Source organism: Amphiura filiformis, chromosome 5 (genome assembly GCF_039555335.1).
Source record: "Amphiura filiformis chromosome 5, Afil_fr2py, whole genome shotgun sequence".
Classification (NCBI taxonomy): domain Eukaryota; kingdom Metazoa; phylum Echinodermata; class Ophiuroidea; order Amphilepidida; family Amphiuridae; genus Amphiura; species Amphiura filiformis.
The window spans coordinates 8079446-8099822 of record NC_092632.1 but is presented as its reverse complement, the minus strand read 5'-3'; the positions used below and the strand labels follow the sequence as shown (position 1 = coordinate 8099822).

The window sequence follows — 20377 nt, the reverse complement described above, 5'->3', positions numbered from 1 at the left end:
CTTTTGTGTTTTAGGAAGGATATGTAAACGACAGATAATACCAAACAATATGTAGAAATTATTTCAAAACCGTGTTTGGAAGTCTGCAACCATTATGTTTCTCATTTTCAAGAATGCTGGTTCACATTATGCAGACTATTGTTTCATTTCTTAAACAAAGGCTCACACAGTATTGTTACCTTGCATTTGCTTTATAATCGTTCACCCAACTGAAACAATAATACCAGCTCATTGCTCACTGCACAGGTAAAACAGAAACATGTGTAGTGTGGATTTAACCAGAGAAGATCTGATTTAACATAGTTGAGCTGTTTTCAATGAGTGTTATCTTGGTTTAATAGCTTTTAATGGGGTTTAAGTCCTGCAAAGGTCGTGGTGAATTCTACTGTAGACATGACTGAATCATGTTGATTTCACAATATTTCTAGGGTGAGAATTTTGACCTGTCAATCCCTTTTCAAGTTTCCCATTCGAATTCATTAATATGTGATATTTTTGAATAAATAATGAGTACGCTTACCTTTCTGCAACACTTCCCGGTACCATTACGCATCTGCTGACAGCCAACATTTTGTCTGAAAACAGCCTCTTCCTATCATTATTGAACGAAATATATCTAGTCTCAAAATTACGTACATTACGCGTATATATTGGCACAGCGAAGAAATGAAGAGAGCTATTTACGGTGGGGTATACTATCTATTGTATAAAGGTATTATGGTATATTGTACACGAGACATGTCAAGCAGATGTATACATACATAAGGGCGGTATATTCAAATGCTATTGTTTGGATCATTGAGTATCGATCGCGCAAGTAGGCCTATACACATATGTGTGCGTTGTCGCTCCCCGGGGTTTGACATAAATTACAAGGAATCCAACTACCACGGCAGATTTCTGCAAAAATGAGCACATGAGAAAAGCATCAAAATTGATTTTCCTTGCCAATTTTTTTCGGTCCGCCATAACAACTTACCCTAAATATCAAAATTGACGAAAATTGTTTGTAAATTTTTTTTTTCGTTTTGAAAATATACCTTAAAATATCCACAATTTTGGTCAAAATTGAAAAAAGTCAAATTTTGATCCTTTTTGACCCATATTTTTAAAACGAAGGAAAAATTCAAAAATTTAAGAAAACACTTTCTAGATTTGTGTCTTTAGAACACAAATATGCAATTTTCCTCTAATAAATTGGTATGCTTTTTAACAACAGCTGACCAAATTTGAAATTCACCCCCTGCATAAGCGACCATTTTGGATTTATGCAAATTAGGCACTATTCCACTATTTGGACTTTTGGGGACTTTTAATATGTTTGATTGGCCTACAATACACATCTTGCCATCTTTCTTTCGTTGGCGATTAGGCCAGACTCCATCGTGAAATATTGCTGTGGTAAGATTGCCACACCAACTCCACAGCGAGTCTGTTACCTTCTCATTTAAGAGTACCCACACCCATTTATACACCTGTGTGAAGAAGAGTAACCGAGATAAAGCGCCTTACTCAAGGGCACAACACGATGACGTCGTCTGGGCTCGAACCCGCAACCTGCCGATTATGAGTAGGAGCCCGCTCCCCTTGGCCACCGTGCTCCCTGGCGATTTTGTTACTATTCTTCTTTATCATAATTATATGTATTATTTTTTTATATAATTCTCTAGTGTAACGCAGGAACTGGTTCCAGAGCTCTGTTTGATCAACTATTTCGTGATCCGGCCAAGATAATGATACTTGGTAGTGGCTGTTCCCCACCCACTCAAGCTATTGCAAGTACGGCTTATTACTGGAACTTAATAACGGTAAGAAGGTGTTGGTCCAAAGTAATTATGAACTGCGATAACTAAAGACCAGAACACTTGGACTTTGGATGGTGTTGATTACTATGAGTTACCATGTTTTTTTAATTATTTGCCAAAATAGTGAATGTGAATTTCTTATAATAATAACATTTTATAGCATGTGCGTCGTTCGCGTGGGTTACCTCACGCCCGCAAGTAGATTTTCAATAATACCTCGTAACTTCCAAGCGAGGTAAGATATAGATATGTCAAGTTTTGCTATAGAAAGGTTGCCGTGAAAAGTGCAAAGCTTGCCACATAAAAGAATTGACATTTGACTTCATCATGGATTTCTATTTGTCTGGAAAATCAAAATTACCCATTTGATCTAGTTTTTCAAATTACCTGTCCTGTGTACCTGTTAAAGATTAAAATCTTTTATGTGGTTTTCAATTTGGTAAAATGAGGTTGGTTATGTTTACTCACGATTTTAACCAGGTCTTATGCAGATTGTGTTGGTCACAAATTACTATTCGTCTGAACTGATTGAATTGAAAAATATTATGAGGTGCATGAAAAGTTTATCGCTATTTTGTTTACATTATTGTTATTTAGGTTGCTTATGGCGCTGAATCTCCTGGCTTATCCAATCGGAAATTCTATCCTTATTTCTACCGTTCCATATCACCAGCTACCGTCTATAACTACGCGCGTATCCGACTAATGAGAGAATATGGGTGGAATCGAGTGGCAACTATTCACGAGAACAGAGAGGTCTTTAAATTGGTAAAAGCACGTCTATTTTGTTACATTTACTAAATGTATATTTACAATTTTTAACTAGGTCTCAATACGCAGATGCTGGTGTTCACAAATTTACTTTCATCACCGAGACCTACTAACATGACTAATGTCACTTCCTCTTCGCATTAGTCTTTTATTTCCAATATCACCATAGTCGTTTAATGCACTTATTAGCTATTATGTAAAAATGAGATGTTATATATTTTTCTGATATTCCGCTAACAAGATTTAGAAAGTGAGTCTACTCAAATTGTTTATTTTCCATGCTCTGCTTTCTGACGCGAGGAATGAGCGCTTTGTGCCATTATGCTAGTATAAATGCCAAGTAAACGGTGTTTTGTTGTTGCGCATAAGGAAATATAAGTAATTGCTGAAACGTTTCTAAAAAGAATTTACAGTGAAATTAGACAGTGACAATATGAATCGTGTATCTAACTATACACACTGATGTTATTTTATCCAATGTTGTTTTAATTTTATGTATCTAATTCCCAAATTGTTTGTAGAATTCAGAATTCTCCATTATTTGACCAATCTCTAAAAGCAATTAATTCAGATTACTGCATGATTCTGAGTTTAATACTTTCTGTCAGTTTGCTTTCTCTTCATTTATTAAGATCTGTTTCTGCCCTCATAAATCCAAATTATTGTTTTATATGGAGCCATTAAATTAATTATTGTCTTTTATTATGTTTCAAACAAATTCAGTAAATCATCAATATGATTATAGAAAAAATTAAGTCGTCAAGCCCATGCCTAGCATTAAAATGGACCAAATGCAGCAAATTCATAGGTGGAAGACAAAGATTCTTTACGTTAATGGATTCTGTTTTTCTATAGATTACATTGAAATTAATACATTAATAATTTGCTCAAACAAAACATCATTATATTCATTTTAGGGTATTGATCATATGCATGACTTATTGAAAGAAGCAAATATCACCTTGGTGACATCAGAAAGTTTCTTCACCAATCCCAGAAATCAAATCGAAAACATCAAGGTAAGCCACATATATGAAACCACTAAGACTTTTAATATGGCATATGTTTACTTTAATTTGGCATGGTCCCCTTTTCAACGCAATATTCAACCATCTACCAACAAGAACTAATTGTCTTTAAAACAAATTAATGTCAATGTGATCCATTCCCTCAAAACCAGATATTCTAAAATGTTACTTTTTGTAGGTATGACCGAATTATAGGGCTCTATAGTATCAATGCAATTCTGCAAAAAGATAAATTATAAATCCGTTTTCAGTTAGTGTGCATGATTTCATTTATGTGTATTTCATCCAAAGACACTAAAAATGGAAAAATAATAAGAATTATTGTCCTTAGAAAAAGTAAATTTGCGAATATTCTCAGGGCTTAGAAAAAGTACAATATTTTCGGGATTAAATTAAAAATATGAAAATATATGTAAATCAATCAATATTAGACAAGAATAGTAATAAGCAATTAGTGAGTTAAAATCTTGATTTTTGTCTCTTGCTAGTCAGCATTATGTGTCTGATTTGGCTCTCCATCACATACGTTTTATGTGTTTTTTATGTATCTGCGTTGTTATGATATATTGCTTTGTGAATGCAATCAATTCAATGCATCATCTCTCAGGTTCCTACTGTTGTTGACTATCCTCATTATGTTTGTTTGACATTATAGGAAGTTATCTTATCTAAACAGTTGAACAGACTGACGTTTATATTGTTTGAAATAGACTTGATTTAACCTTGTAAAATTAAGTTATTTACAACATTCCAAATAATATATTATATTTAGAGAAAGGATGCTAAGATCATCATAGGCAATATGTATGAGAGCACGGCACGGGCGGTATTTTGTGAGGTAAGCTATGTCAATTCCTGGGGTTGGTGATGAGCATAATTATTTTGTTCCGGTTGTACTGGAACTTTTTGTGTCCGCAAAGCGCGCAAAACATTTCATTCAATTTCAGATCATTTTAGCCCTAAATCAGGGCCAGTGCTTTTTCAAAAATAAAAAAGAACAAGGTATTGATACTCTGGTTAAATCCTCTATACCACTAACAAACGATCCATGTGTTCAAAAACCAAAATTGTGACATGTGTTGTAGACATTTTAAGCTCATGAATTATACTTCGATGTACCAAAGGTATTCGCCAAAAGCCGGCGACTCACGAGTGTTTTTAAATGTGTTATACCAAAGATTTTAAAAGATTATACAAAACTGATACAAAAACACCATAGCGCCTTCACTTTTCTGCAATACCAACATTGGTTACTACATGCTAAATTCGCTAATCACTATCAAAAGTCGATGCGATATACCAACTAGATGGACCACTATTACGCCTCATATATTATGCTATACCATTTGAAATCCATGCACCCCCTATGAAAGACATAACCTTAATCTCCCGCACAGGGGATGTAGACTTCAAATGAAATACATTTCTTTCTTGTGTGACAGATTAAGGGCAATTCTTCCATAGGAGGTGTATGGATTTCAAATGGAATAGCCCATTGGTTGAAAATCAATTGCCGAAAATGCACAAAAGAGATTGTGACCTTACGTTGCAATCTGGAATCTTTGTTTAGGTATTAAAAGATTTTGTCTCTTAATACCATCTTCAGGCATACAAAGAAGGCATGACTGGCAAAGGTTACGTATGGCTGATGATGGGGTGGTATAAACATAAATTCTGGGAGACACCCGGTGAAGATGAAGTAATTGACTGCACATTGGAAGAAATGAGACAAGCAGTTGAAGGATTTATTGGTACCGAAGGTACATTGCTGAATGATCCTACCACTGTTACTATTGCAAATATGGTAAGTTGTCTTCCCAAGGTAGTAGGCTAGGTGTTATAAATAAGATGTAGAAGAGATAGAGGTCAGAAAGCTATCAATACAATATCCAATTAAAGATGTATTGCTAACAGTATGCTTCGACTATATTTATAAATACGTATTTATAAATATTCACGTGACCACCTCCGCGCTGCCAAAACAGCTTGTAGACAGTAATTCTCGAAGTGACCTTCTACACAGCGGGTGGTCTTCCTGTACAGTTTAATGCAAAAGCGGTAAACAACACTGGACTTGTGCAGCAAAATTTGCTGTTTTGTTCAACTTTGTGATTATATTGTAAACGTGTCCGTCGATAAATATTTTTTTTCCGTTGCCATATATTTTCAAAATGTTGTTTTTGATAACATAATACAAATTCGGGATTCCCCATGTGTAATAATTTTGTTATTCAATTAATACTTAAATTTGATGATAGTTCCTATCCTTTTCAATGCGATGAGGATTTAGACACACTTAGACACTCTTTTGAGAGTGAATTGCACTCCATATTTTCTCTTTTCAGAGTGACTTTCACTCTTTTCCCGCTCAATTTCTACAATTTTAATTTCATTGGCGTGATCCCTGCAGGTACTCTTTTAGAGTGAAATTCTCTCTTTTTCACGCTTTTACATTTAGGGAGACAGATTTTGAGATTTTGTTTTGTCAGCAAGTCGCCTTCCGTCAATAAAAAAAAATTTCATACCGTCATCATGGTCACAAAAAGCAATGAACCAAATATTGTTGAAGTTCCATGTATTTGAGCATGGTATATTCACGTGTCACTTTTGATCTATTTTGAGCCGGCAGAAGCTTCCGATTTAGAAAGAACTAACACATTTTATAAGTTGTACATTGTCCGTGTTCAAAGAAATCTTGTTTCAAAAAGTAATATTTATAAGTCCATTGAAAAGTTTCCACAAGTTAATATCGAAAGTAATACTTTTGATTTTGTATTTGCTTCTCATCTTATTTCCACGATGGCAGACATCGACGGAATATGTTGGTCGCTTAAAATCTACTCTGACACAACCAGAATATCTTAAGTATAATTACGAGCCATACGGAAGCATGGCTTATGATGGCGCATGGGTTATTGGTTTGGTGTTACATGAAGCTTCGTTGCTGCTTGAAAACAGAAACACTACTAAACGACTAGAGGATTTCACTTATAACGATTCTGAAATGAAAGACTTGTTTTTTAGACTACTTGCTGATGTTAATTTTGAAGGCGTATCCGTAAGTTTGCTTATTTTGTTTTATCTTTTCTGTAGTTGTCACGATCTGCAAGTTTATTTATCCTAAAATTACAATGAGCCACATTGAATTAGAGCCAACAACAAAACACTAAGCATGCAAAACTTTTAGATATTTTTACAGGAAATTGAGGAAAGTTTGCACACACTGCATCCAACACAATCTTTTTCTAAGGAAAGTAAACACAATTCAGTTGAACTTATACACAGTACAGATTAATTAATTTTGGTTGCATCCTAGCATTAACGATGTAGAAAACTCGATTTTTATCCCGGGAAAAATAATATTTTTGCGAATTAATGAAAGGATATAATTAATAATTAACCGGTAGAATTAACCAAATATTTTGATGAATAATAATATACCGAAACGGTAATACCACATGACAACCTTTTCCTTTGCCTACAATATTAAAATAAAGGACAACGCTGCTGTCATTTCTTTTAACTTTATGATTCAATTTTCATTTGTGATGCAGGGACCCATTAGCTTCATCAATGGAGACCGAATTGGAGTGATACAACTTGAGCAGGCGCAAAGTAAGATGTTTATGATTACCAAATACGTATCATGGATAAACAAAAATACGTGAAAGAAATCCAATTTTGCCAGGACTACTGTATTAATAGTTGTTTACCTCCTTACTTGATGTGCAGGGTGAATTAGTAGTTTTATTAAGCTTTCAGGATTGGTAAAATATTATGATGAAAACAATATAGTGACAGTCGTGAAAGGCCATAGAGGAATGTATCAACTTAATATTTTCCAATAAAAAGTTTTAATAACGAAAATATGCGAAGTGCTAGTTTGCGATGGGCAGGTGAGCTTCTATCTGCCCATCATGCCCATAGATCAACATTTCCATCATGATAATCTTTATTTTGTAGTAGGGTGTTTGGACGGATGGGTCCGACATGCTAATGATTGCTATGTGTTTATGGATTCGCCATTGACGTGGACGGATGCAGAAGGCGAATGCGGCAATTTTGGAGCCCACTTGGCGTCTTTGAGAGAACCCAACGATGTCAACTTTATTAAATGGAATTGGCCTGCACAATCAGATTCATGGTTCTGGTAATGATTGATTTGCAGTCGCTATTATTATTGTATTACATTGTTTTACCCCTGTCATGTTCAAATTTGTTTTAGCAAAACAATAGAGGATTATTATATTGACAAATGCGGCGAAAATTGCTTAATATTTAATTGGTATGTAGCCTAAATAGTAGTTGTTTAAAGACTAAAGATTGGTGTTGATAAGAGGCTGTGCAATAATTATGAGCCCGCCGTGGGGGGGGATTTCAAACGGCGTACCAAAAATCGCTTACCCTCTCTTGGCTTGCTAAAACATTTCTCCCCCATTTGCAAACATGCCAAATTTTGGGGATCCCAATTTTCAAACCTTAAATGGTCTAGATATATATATATATATTGCGCGCGCAGAGAACAGGAACATTGGCATATTTAAGCGTTTCCGTACTATTTTCCTACGAGCATTGTATTTAAAAGGGGCCCATTAATTTGTGCCAAAATCAATTGCCCTCCCTCTCTGTTTGCCAAAAATGTTATTCCCCCTTTCGGCTAGCAGCAATCCTCCCATTTAACCGCCGGGATCATAATTATTGCACAGCCTCTAATATATAGAAGAATGTCGTTTCCATTAGTATTTAGTATTGAATAATCTTTTCCACGGATATGCAGGATTGGTTTGCAGCAGCACCAAATGGAATGGACTTGGAGTGATACTAATATGACTGAGGAAGCGATATGGATTCCAAACGGAAGCTCTATGGCGAGAACCTCTGAACTGCATTGTGTGGCAATGAGTAAGGACGGGTCATGGCAAGTAATGGATTGTAGTGTGTTCTTTCCCTACATCTGCAAGACTCAGACAGGTACATCATGCAAATGATAGCTTTATTTATATATAAAAAGACTGAAAGGCTGAAAGGACTCAAATTAAATTTTATTCTTATTTCATGTATTTGTGGTTGGGCGGTACTGTCGAAAGAATCATTCTCATTTGGGTAATCAGGCAATATAATTAAGTTTTAATGTGCCAATGCGCCATGAATGTCTCCTTGTTTTGTAGCATGGGCTCAAACAATGGGATGAATTTGGGACCAGCTATCCAGAAATATATTTCTAATTGCTAACCGTAACATTACGCACCTTATATTCTTTAAGACACGATTTGTTCATTCATTTGTCGTATATTTTGGGTGCACAAATATACTTGCAATCAATTGCAATCGTTTTCGCCCGACCGCTTTATACCCATTTATGCCAAAATACTAATTCTTATTGTCATTTTAGCATAATTCAAGGTGCTGCCAGGTCGAAAAAAGAGACAATTCGGAATTGACCTTGAAAATGATACATAATTTAAGCTAACCAAAACTTGTCAAAATGCTTCATTACTTCTATTGTGATTCTCATCATTTAGAGTTGGTCTCACATATTGTTGGTTATCATGATATTCGCAAAGATCAGCTTCGCTGGGTGTCAAATCTATTGTGGCAAGGTGAGCCAAAAACAGTTTCACAAAATATTATTTTGTAATATTAATGTTTTTATATATATGTTTGTTTTTAACTTGCATGGTTTTGTTTGATTTGCATTATGTCGCTTTCTTGATGGACACTGGCACACATATATGACTGGACACCACGAATCAGCCGTAAAGTCGGCCCGGTCAATTTTGTTTTATTTTGTGTTTAGAAAATATATATCATAAACTTTAAAATGGTATATCATTTGACTTCAAACGATATCCAGAAGCGGGGTTAATGGTTTGTTGAACTCTGTTCCTTCAACAAAATTGTACTTTTTATCGGTTCTACGTGTGTCTCTTTTGCCACATTGCTGGTAATAAATATCAAACAGTCATAATTGGCGGTCATTTCAAATCATCCCCAAGTCAACGAGGTTCAAGAATGTCCTCTCATTGTTAATTGTTGATTATACATACCTAGACAAAATATACTGCTTTGTTATCCACCACTTGAACAGGATTTAGCCAAAGCAAACAAAGACAGACCTATTCTATAGAAATAAGAAGAATTAGCTTATTATCCTCTTCAGCAATAGGATTATAGAGGTTATCCGTGTTCTATAAGCTGCGTATCCTATCAGCGACTGCTATACCTTGTTTAGGACTTAAAAGAAGTACCTGCATGTGCAGCCATGACTGTTTCAAAATAGCCCGCCAAAGTCATGCAGGTAACTCCGAGGTCGTGCATTGAATTGGACTGAATGAGGAATACTACGGGAATCAGTGCCTTTTGTTAGAAGTCACACATGAGTGAAGTGGATAACCTCTATTGATTGGTTTAAACAGTTTTTGATGAGATACTTGTCGCACTGAATTGAGATAGCTATGAATACGACCTTCACTCAGAACTCAGAATACAATAGAGGTTATCCATGTTCTATAAGCTGCATGTCCTATCAACGACTGCTATACCTTGTTTAGGACATTCTAAAGAAGTACCTGCATGTGCAACCATGACTGTTTCAAAATAGCCCGCCAAAGTCATGCAGGTAACTCCGAGGTTGTGCATTGAATTAGTTTGAATGAGGAATACTACGGGAACCAGTGCCTTTTGTTAGAAGTCACACATGAGTTTGTTTGTTTATTTCTTCTTTATACTGGGTCCATATTCAGGGGAAAATTTAAGTATTCCCCTGTTCTTCCATATGGCCCAGTTAATGGCCCATAATGGCCCATATGGCCATGAGTGAAGTGGATAACCTCTATTTGTCGAGTTTATGGCTCATTCGTAATGTCCACTCACATATTATTATTATTAGTAGTAGTATCTATATTATAATACGCTATTCTCTGTAGATCTGTTTGTCTGTCTGTCTCTCTGTCTGTCTGTGACTGCTAATGTGAGGCCGTCGTAGGTCGTACGGGGCCCAAACTCGGTGGGTGGGTGTAGTTCTGTCCTGGCAAGAAGAAGTTTATGTTTGTTAAGTCATCTGACCCCGGGGCCCCTCTCAGGGGTCATCTGAGGTCAAATTACTAAAAACTGTTGTGTGAGGCCGTCATAGGTCGTACGGGGCCCAAACTCTGTGGGTGGGTATTGTTCTGTCCTGGCAAGACGAAGCTTATGTTCGTTAAGTCATCTGACCCCAGGGCCCCTCCCAGGGGTCATTTGAGGTCAAGTTACTAAAAACTGTTGTATGGGCATGAAACTTGGTAGGTACAGTCAACATTTGGAGACAAACTTTTGGAAGGTAATTTTGGGGTCATCCGAGGTCACCCAGGGGTCATCTGAGGTCAAATTACTAGAAAGTGTTGTATGGGCATGAAACTTGGTGGGTACAGACAACATTTAGAGCCAACATTTTGGAAGGTCATTTTGGGGTCATCTGAGGTCACCCACAGGTCATCTGAGGTCAAATTAGTAAAAACTGCCATATGTACATGAAACTTGGTGGGTACAGTTAACATTTAGAGCCAAATTTTTGGATGGTCATTTTGGGGTCACCAGGGTCATCTGAGGTCAAATTAGTAAAAACTGTCATATGGGCTTGAAACTTGGTGGGTACAGTCACCATCAGCCAGGTAATCGCGCCCAGCCGAGAACCGCCAAATATGGGTAACCGCCTAGTCTATATTATTAGTGTTATTATTATTATTATTATTATTATTATTATTATTATTATTATTATTATTATTATTATTATCATCATCATCATCATCAATAATATCATCATCATTAATATTATTACCTCCGGTAATAAAAATAAAAATAAGTCTCAAGTTAAAATTAAAATTGAGACGGATGAACATATTTCCGGTCGTACTGGAACAATTGCAAGAGACTATTTAACCCCAAAATGAAGGTAAATGGTGGTTTTTGTGCGAAGTGCGCAACATTGGCAATTTTACCTTATTTTGGCCCAAAACATGGAGTTTATCGGATAAAAAGCAAGATGCACAGGACAGATCTTGTTTTATTTTTTCTTCACTTAGGATTTTAAGGAGGGATAGTTCACTCGTCAACCGATTCCTATTTTGTGTGACATTCTGCAATATTTTTTATTTTTTCCTAATTGATCTGTATTCTTCTTATTCTTCTCATTTATTAATTTTGGTCTTCTTTTTCTTCATATTTTCTATTTATTGTTCTTGTTCTGGTCCTTGTTGTTTCCCATTTATCTTCTTATTATTATACATTTTCTTCCGTCTTCGTCTTCGTCTTCGACCATTAAAGACAACGAAGTGCCACTGGATCATACGCCACAAATCATCATCACCTACAAGAGAGTCCAAAGTGGTATCCCATCTTACATTTTCTTCATCATGTGCGCTATGGCTACCTCAGGAGGCATCTTAGCACTATCATTTTTGACATTCAACATTAAATTTCGAAAGCAAAAGTAGGTATCTTTTATCTCTGTGATATGCTCAAATCTTCATTTTAATGGATACATAAATGTATGGATGTAAAATTCAAACAATAAAGATAACGATGTTTGATCTTGGAAAAAAGATATTTTGTGTATTTTGTTTTTGAATAAACATGACATCTACAACAATGATTTTCCTTCCCCTCTCCCATCAATCAATTGGGAAAACTGTTGAAAACATTGGCATTTCCCAACATTGCAAGAGGGAGAGGGGGTGTTAGTTTTCCATTCTTGACACAAAAGTGTTCCAAGACTTATTTCCAAGTTTGTAGGAATCCATTATACTATCATCATTATTTTAATAGGTTCGTTAGAATGTCCAGTCCAAATCTGAATAATGTCATCATTGCGGGCAGTATGCTCATCTATTGCTGGGTGGGAGTTAGTGGTATTGATAATACACTGGTATCAGATTGGACGTTTGCTTTGGCATGTCAGGTAAGAAACCTCTACATAGCTATTAGGTATTCTAATCGTTGGAACGGCGCAATTTATGAACTTGGGCTGTTCCGTAATGATTCAAATCATGTAAAAATAGCACAAATTTGTTCTTTGTGCAAGCGTGTGGGTTAGTTCCATACACAAAAAGTTGGTGTTTGTAAAAAAAAATTGTGGAAGAAACGATTACAATCGTATTATCTGTACCATGTTTACATTAATGCTTTCCATGTTTCTATACCATGTACAGCATTTAATAAAGGTTTCCATAACTAACCGGTATTATATTATCTATACCATGTACAGCATTTAAATAAAGGTTTCCATAACTAACCGGTATTATATTATCTATACCATGTAAAGCATTTAATAAAGGTTTCCATAACTAACCGGTATTATATTATCTATACCATGTACAGCATTTAATAAAGGTTTCCATAACTAACCGGTATTATATTATCTATACCATGTACAGCATTTAATAAAGGTTTCCATAAGTAACCGGTATTATATTATCTATTCCATGTACATCATTATCTAAAAAAAAGTATATATAAAGGCTCTCTTTGACTCATATGTCGGTAAAAAACATAATCACGTACCTTACACACTGGCTTTCATCCTATCCCATGTAAGCATTTACATCCAAACATAAAGTATAGCAAACCCTAGTTGGTCCACTTCGTCCTATACTTAGCGTGGTGGGATCAATTCCCCTTATCAATTGCCTATTACTCAGTGTATAGACGAATCCAAAATGGCAGCCATAATGTGGCTTCCCATCATTTGTCTATCCCACCTGAAATGTGAAATGATCCGGCCTTGGCGGAAATTTTAAAATGCATTCCACCACCAGTGTTACACGTAGACAAAAGAATGATGAAAGTTTACAACACAATACAATATAACCTCGATTTTTAAGCGACTTTAAACCACCCAATTGGGCAGTCTCAACACCTGTTATCGTTGGATTCGTCTATAGAAATTGTACCAGGTCAATTTGGGCATACCCCAGTAAAAAACGATAGCATCAAATTACACAAAAACAAACTTGGCTGACATTATGCTGTACAGAATTTTGGAAATAAATCTAATATTGGAACGTCCTTTTTGCAACTTTGCTGCATTGCGTCTGGAACCATCAGGCATCTGACCCGCTGGACTGGTCACGTGACTGGTGGTTCCCGAAGCAACGTAGCAAAGTTGCAAAAAGTAAGTTCCAGTATTAGAGTTATTTCCCAAATCCTGTTTACAATTATTGGATGACTAAGAACATTCACTCATCATGCTACTCACCAACAACGAAAAATCATTTTCGATGTATGTCGTTTTTCTTCTAGTTGAAAAAATTTAAATTGTAATATATTTTGTTTGAAATACTCCCTGTATACCATATTTTAGATACGAACGTGGCTTTTGTCTATTGGCTTTGTGTTAGCATTTGGTGCTATGTTCAGCAAAACATGGAGAGTGTATCGTGTTGCTACTTTCAAGAAGCCTAAGAGAAGGGTAACGTAATAAATTTAAATCCGTTGTACCAACCCCACACAGATTTCCCGGTACGCTAAAACGCCAAAATACTCGCTCATATGACTTGGGCTATTGGTAAGTCCATCCTTACGCTCATTTTAGCTTAGTGAAATTATTTTTGATCTTTGGTCTACATTTCCCGGGGTACGATGGTAATGGACGAAATAAAGCAAAACTCACTGGAAAAAAAATCAACTGATTTTACCACCAAACCTTTAAAATCAGCAAATGTGCTGGTAATGGGGTCTTTTGGTGACAGCGATGGTGGGGAGGTGACATCCCGCTATCTCTAAGGTCCGCTATCTCTAAGGTTCGCTATCTCTAAGGTTCGCTATCACTAACGTGTAAAGTCTATGGAGATCAGAATCCCGCTATCTCTAATAGAGAAAAGGGTTCGCTATACCTAAAAAAAGGTCCGCTACTTCTAAGGTTCGATATCCTTAATTTAGAATAAGGTTCGCTAGTTCTAAGGTTCGATATCACTAATTATAAATAAGGTTCGCTATCACTAATTTAAAATAAGGTTCGCTATCACTAATTTTGAATAAGGTCCGCTATCACTAATTTATTGAAGGTTCGCTATCTCTAAGGTTCGTTATCACTAATTCCAATAAAGGTCCGCTATACCTAAGGTTCGCTATCACTAATTTTGTTTCAGGTTCGCTATCCCTAATTAATTAAGGTTCGCTATCTCTAAGGTTCGTTATCACTAATTTCGATTAAGGTTCGCTATACCTAAGGTTCGTTATCACTAATCTTAAATAAGGTCCACTATCTCTAATTTTAAATAAGGTCCGCTATCTCTAATTTCAAATAAGGTCCGCTATCTCTAATTTTAAATAAGGTCCGCTATCTCTAATTTCAAATAAGGTCCGCTATCTCTAATTTTAAATAAGGACCGCTATAGCGAACCTTATTTGAAATTAGAGATAGCGAACCTTATTTAAAATTAGAGATAGCGAACCTTATTTAAAATTAGAGATAGCGAACCTTATTTGAAATTAGTGATAGCGAACCTTAGAGATAGCGAACCTTAGAGATAGCGAAACTTATAGATAGCGGACCTTATTTAAAATTAGAGATAGCGAACCTTAGGGATACCGGGATTGTTAAAATTAGAGATAGCGGACCTTATTTTAAATTAGTGATAGCGAACCTTAGAGATAGCGAACCTTCAATAAATTAGTGATAGCGGACCTTATTTAAAATTAGAGATAGCGAACCTTATTTAAAATTAGTGATATCGAACCTTAGAAATACCGAACCTTTTTCAAAATTAGTGATATCGAACCTTAGGTATAGCGAACCTTTTTCGTAATTAGTGATAACGAACCTTAGAGATAGCGAACCTTAGAGATAGCGAACCGTAACCGGTGAAAAAGGGGGTCTTAATAGCCCTACATACGCGTCACGTCCAAAGTCACTACGCCACTGCTTGCCCCCTCCCGTCAGAAAGTTCAGGCACGCTCCTGATTTTGACTCTTTACTATTGGGCCCCCAGGATAATGTATATTGCTGACAGGGCCCTTTTCCTCAAATCCGCCTCTGGTTGTACCAACCCCACACAGATTTCCCGGTACGCTAAAACGCCAAATTACTCGCTCATATGACTTGGGCTATTGGTAAGTTCATCATTACGCTTATTTTAGCTTAGCAAAATTATTTTTGATCTTTGGTCTACATTACCCGGGGTACGATGGTAATGGACGGGGTTGATAAGACCCAGCGATATTTTTCTTGCTCTTCCAAAAGTTCAATCTTGATATTTCATAGTTAGCCAAAATTTCGGGAAAATCATATTTGCGAATTGCTGACATATGCTTTGTACAAAGAACTCCCCAATGTTGCGAGGCGCCAATACATTACGTAAGGGATGATGGTACTTCTTTTGGGTATCATTGGATACAGGAATAACAGGAGACACACAGCTATCCATTGCTTTGCATATAGAACAGTAGGTGGAGTAATTCATACACACAATTACTAAAGCATGTAACCAAAATACCTTGGTATCTACTATTTCCATGGTATGACGTGGATTACATTTATGAAAATAACTCGAAAATAAAGCGCACTTCTTTCTTGATCTAGATCATTTTTTGACCCGTGTTACATGTTTAGATATTTTTGTATCATCTTCTTTTATCTGAAATGCATCGTAACTGGGTATAGATGTTAAGCTTAAGCTCTTCTTGTTTTTACAGATAATTACAGATCAGCAATTGCTTCTCCTTGTTACCATCCTATTTATCATCGATGTGATCATCTTGATATTGTGGCAAGTTATTAGCCCTTGGTATATAGCCACAGATCAAGGCTTTGAAAGGGTGAGTAATGAGCAGCGTCATTTATTTAGTAATTCCGGATGCCGAGTTGTAAGACGCCGTGGCGTAGATTTCCTTTTGACATTGTGGAAAGGGGAGGAGAATGGGGTTTGAAAAAAATTCCTGAAGTATATTGAATCCAGAACCGTTTGGCAACGAACAAGTTAATTGTAGGAATGCGCGGGAAGCGCGCGAAAATGTTTGTATTGTTCTGGAATCTACAAAGTAGGAAACATTGACTCGGTCGGACATCCGGGATCATTGCCCCTTCGTCCCCTTTGCACAAGCGCGCGCATAGCAACCAGCTTGAGAACGGGGAACTGGACTGCACATGCGCACACTGGTTTTACAAGGCTATTTCCCCTTAGTAACGTCAGCCCGACCAAGAGAATGGTAGAAACCTTAAAATATGTAACAACTTGATGCATAAATGCTACACTATGACAATTTATTGTTGCAATATGCTAATTGTTCCATAAATTTTCTACATAATCGTTTCAATTTTACCGTATTGACGGTTTGTTGACAGTTGTCTAAGCAACGAATCAACGATAAGATATCGATCGATGATGTAGTCCAGTGTCCGTCTTTAGACCTTAGTTTGGTGCCTTCTACTTTTGATTTTGATGGGTTACACGTCATAAACGTATTTTTATCGCGATCCAGACTGTACACAATGAGACAGAACAAAAGATAAATAACAAATATTGAAAACAACATAAAACTAAGATTACAGCTTTCTTGTGATCACGATAATAAAAATTTAAAAATAGAAGCTCGATCCCACATTTAAAAGATTGGCGCAATGGTTTGTCATTTTCTTTTTTCAGGAGCTACCTGCATTTCAATAAATGTCATGTACAGGATCGGTAGAATAAAGTCAAATTAAAATGTTTTTATTTAAAGTTATTAATGTTCTTATTTTCTGATCCAAAGAAATTAATTTACTGTGTACCTTTTTGATATCACCTCATATCTTTTTCAACACTTGAAGAAGTGAACTGGGGTCCATTTCCCTTAAACTTAAACGTAAATTACGAATACCCTTTAACTGAACGTAACTTTACGAAGGGTCCCTGTAGTAAGTCCGCATTACTTACGAAGGGTACCGATCGTAAGTAATTTTAGTGAAATGGAACTTACGATACCTCGGAAGTTTTGATTTTAAGACTTACGAAGCTTCGTAATTGGTAATGATTTCTGATGCATCCTGTTAAAAAAATTCCGACAGAAAAAACCCAAACCCCAAAACAAAATAACAATCCACTGGCAATACCGTGTCCATTGCGAGGATTGGATATGTGTTATTATCGAAATTAACACAGTAAGTGCATTTCTTTGTAAAAAAAGAATAAACTTGATTATATGTTTATGATCAATCTGGCGACATGTATTACATTTCAATTTCCTCACAGGACGACCCAAACGTGGTAAATCAGAAGCTCCTACCTTACGTTGATTATTGTACATGTTCCTGGATAACATACTGGCTTATAGCGTTATGTGGATTCAAAGGACTTCTCCTTATCTTTGGAATGTTCTTAGCATGGGAAACAAGGAAGGCATGTATACAAAATGATAGTAGTTACTGACGAAATGACAGGTATTCAGATACAGACCATACTGCAGCGAAAGCGTTATAAACAGTATAGGTTAGGCCTGGGCGATGCATGGAAAAACTACGAGGAACTATTAATTTTGTTTATGTGGCATCTGATAAGGCTGCTTTAAAATCTCCAAAATTGAAAAAGGTTGTATGGCAAAAAAGATTGTAAAATTTTGGGTTTTGATGCTTCGAAATGGTATATTTTCTCTTATTATATTACATTTCTGTTGAAATATTACCAAAATGCATCCGCACGGCATAGGCTTTTAGTAAATATTTGTCATACCTAATTGTAACTGTCAGCTTCGAGGGTGTACTGCCATTTTAAGGTGTTTGCGGTTCGCGATTATTTATTTTTTTGCGTTCATCGTATTTGTATTTTTTTTTCGTTTTTCATAATTTAACACGGAATAAAGCAAAAATTCAACTGATTTTACCACATGCGTTACAAATATGATGTACGAAAAAAATAATTACAGACGGGCCAGTGCGTTAAAACAAGAAAAGTTCAAGGTCAACCTATTTTGTGCTTTTGATCATTTAGCATCTAAATCATCTAGTTTCATGTGGCGTTTAAATGTCACATTCAAAACTATGAATAGGTTATTAGTGGTATTGATCTCTTATCCTTCATTTGTCAACCTGCAATGTTTTAAAGAACAGAAACCATGAGTCAAATATAAATCTTGCAGACAGGACACACTGATTGTTTTGCTTCCATTTCAATACAGAAATGGTTGCTCTGCAAAGAGCCGATGAGCACAATAATGGCTATGAAATTCAGAAATTCAAAATTTCATCATAATACGTGGCTCTGTTTCCGTAGCATAAAATGAGTAGGCAATGTACACAATTTAACAATCAAAATTATGCCTTCATTTTGAATTCCAGGTTCAAATTAGAGCTCTTAACGATAGCAAGATAATTGGAATCAGCATATACAATGTCGTGATATTATGTACAATTGGTGGAGCTATTAGTCTTATTATTGACGCTCCATCTACGCTCTACATATTTGTAGCGAGTATAGTTTTGTTTTGCACAACACTTACGCTACTTACTATCTTTATACCCAAGGTAAGTTAAACAATGCAAATCTCTGGGTGATTTAGACCTTCTGAGAAATACGATGTGACAACCCCTCTAAATCTAAAGCTTACATTATAAATGTTATAAAGATTAATTTGAGCATAATTGACATAAATGTATATTCCTAGACAATATTGAGTGGTTTAATTTCTAGATCTTTTTCTTCTCTTTACTCCTTGTCCATGAATTGGCATTTTAAAATTGAGTATAAAATGTCTTGTCGTTGTTCCAGATAATTTCTGTGTACAAATATCCAGAAGGACAGCCTGTATCGACTATGAAAAATGGCTCCTCACGAGATTTATCAGAGTCTTCTCAGAATTTAGAAGATCGACTCAAAAAGGATCCAGCGGATTGTACTCCAAATCTGGAAAATATCAATTTGAGGAAGCGAATTATCCAAGTGCGTACATTTCTTTTTTATCTTTCCACAAGACACAAAGTGCCCTGTGCTTTTATTTTCATTATATATTTTCAAAATCACAAGAATCAATAAAAATCACACAAGAAAAATCACAGATGCAGCATCAATATAAAAATGTTACATCATAAAAAAGTCAAGTGCGTGCATTTCTTATTGGACATAGGCATATTTTGCGGGTTCTTTTCATGTTCAGATCGCTCATCAAGATCGGATAAGCCGACCGTTTTTAGATCCAAAATGAAAAAAAAAGGTTGATATGGAATAATAGTGCACCCTGATGCTGAGAATTATACTCGTGATGGGAATGGGGAATATTGTCATGGGCATTTTTTTCAGATGGACGAAATTCTCGGTTACCCAAAGCTCATTGTATACGAGTCGTACAAGTTTTATTTTTATGGATCATCTAGATCTAATACGTTTGTTCCATCGGTACAATATTAAAGTTATGTAAACCTAACTTGTGTTTTATTTCAGCTGGAAAACTCATTAAGAAAAGCTCAGGGAGAGGCAAATACTGGCGACATTACTATTGCAATTAACAATGACAACAATGCATCTAGAAATATTACCACAAACAATTGATGATATACTAAGCCGATTCACCCAAATTAAAATGTCATGGAGTGCATATGTCATAGTTTGTTCCAACAATGCGAACGTCATATGTGCCGATAGTAATAGTTTGTTCTAGGAGGACGTCTTAAACAATGTGAGCTGGATGGACACAGTCCATTGGACAGCGACTTCTACATGAACTTGGTTATTCAATATTTTGCGCCTTAATTATGTATTATACGTCAATGCAACATTCTATTTTCATGTAAATTCTCCTCTTTCATAAATGTGTTTCAACCATGCACTG

The 20377-nt window shown here is 35.9% G+C and overlaps 1 protein-coding gene across 1 annotated transcript in view; it reads left to right on the top strand.

The window, feature by feature from the left end:
* Positions 1-20113, top strand: part of LOC140151767 (gamma-aminobutyric acid type B receptor subunit 1-like) — a 41538-nt gene extending 21425 nt beyond the window's left edge. Inside the window, exons 2-19 of the mRNA XM_072174102.1 lie at positions 1671-1808; positions 2403-2573; positions 3494-3595; positions 4377-4442; positions 5211-5408; positions 6411-6662; positions 7159-7219; positions 7568-7754; positions 8382-8575; positions 9127-9204; positions 11906-12071; positions 12407-12539; positions 13941-14048; positions 16274-16396; positions 17809-17955; positions 18891-19076; positions 19321-19491; positions 19990-20113. Of these exons, the coding sequence (XP_072030203.1) occupies positions 1671-1808; positions 2403-2573; positions 3494-3595; positions 4377-4442; positions 5211-5408; positions 6411-6662; positions 7159-7219; positions 7568-7754; positions 8382-8575; positions 9127-9204; positions 11906-12071; positions 12407-12539; positions 13941-14048; positions 16274-16396; positions 17809-17955; positions 18891-19076; positions 19321-19491; positions 19990-20097 (2589 nt within the window). The 3' untranslated portion in view covers positions 20098-20113. The remainder of the gene's footprint in view (positions 1-1670; positions 1809-2402; positions 2574-3493; positions 3596-4376; positions 4443-5210; positions 5409-6410; positions 6663-7158; positions 7220-7567; positions 7755-8381; positions 8576-9126; positions 9205-11905; positions 12072-12406; positions 12540-13940; positions 14049-16273; positions 16397-17808; positions 17956-18890; positions 19077-19320; positions 19492-19989) is intronic.
* The last annotated feature ends 264 nt before the right edge of the window (positions 20114-20377 follow it).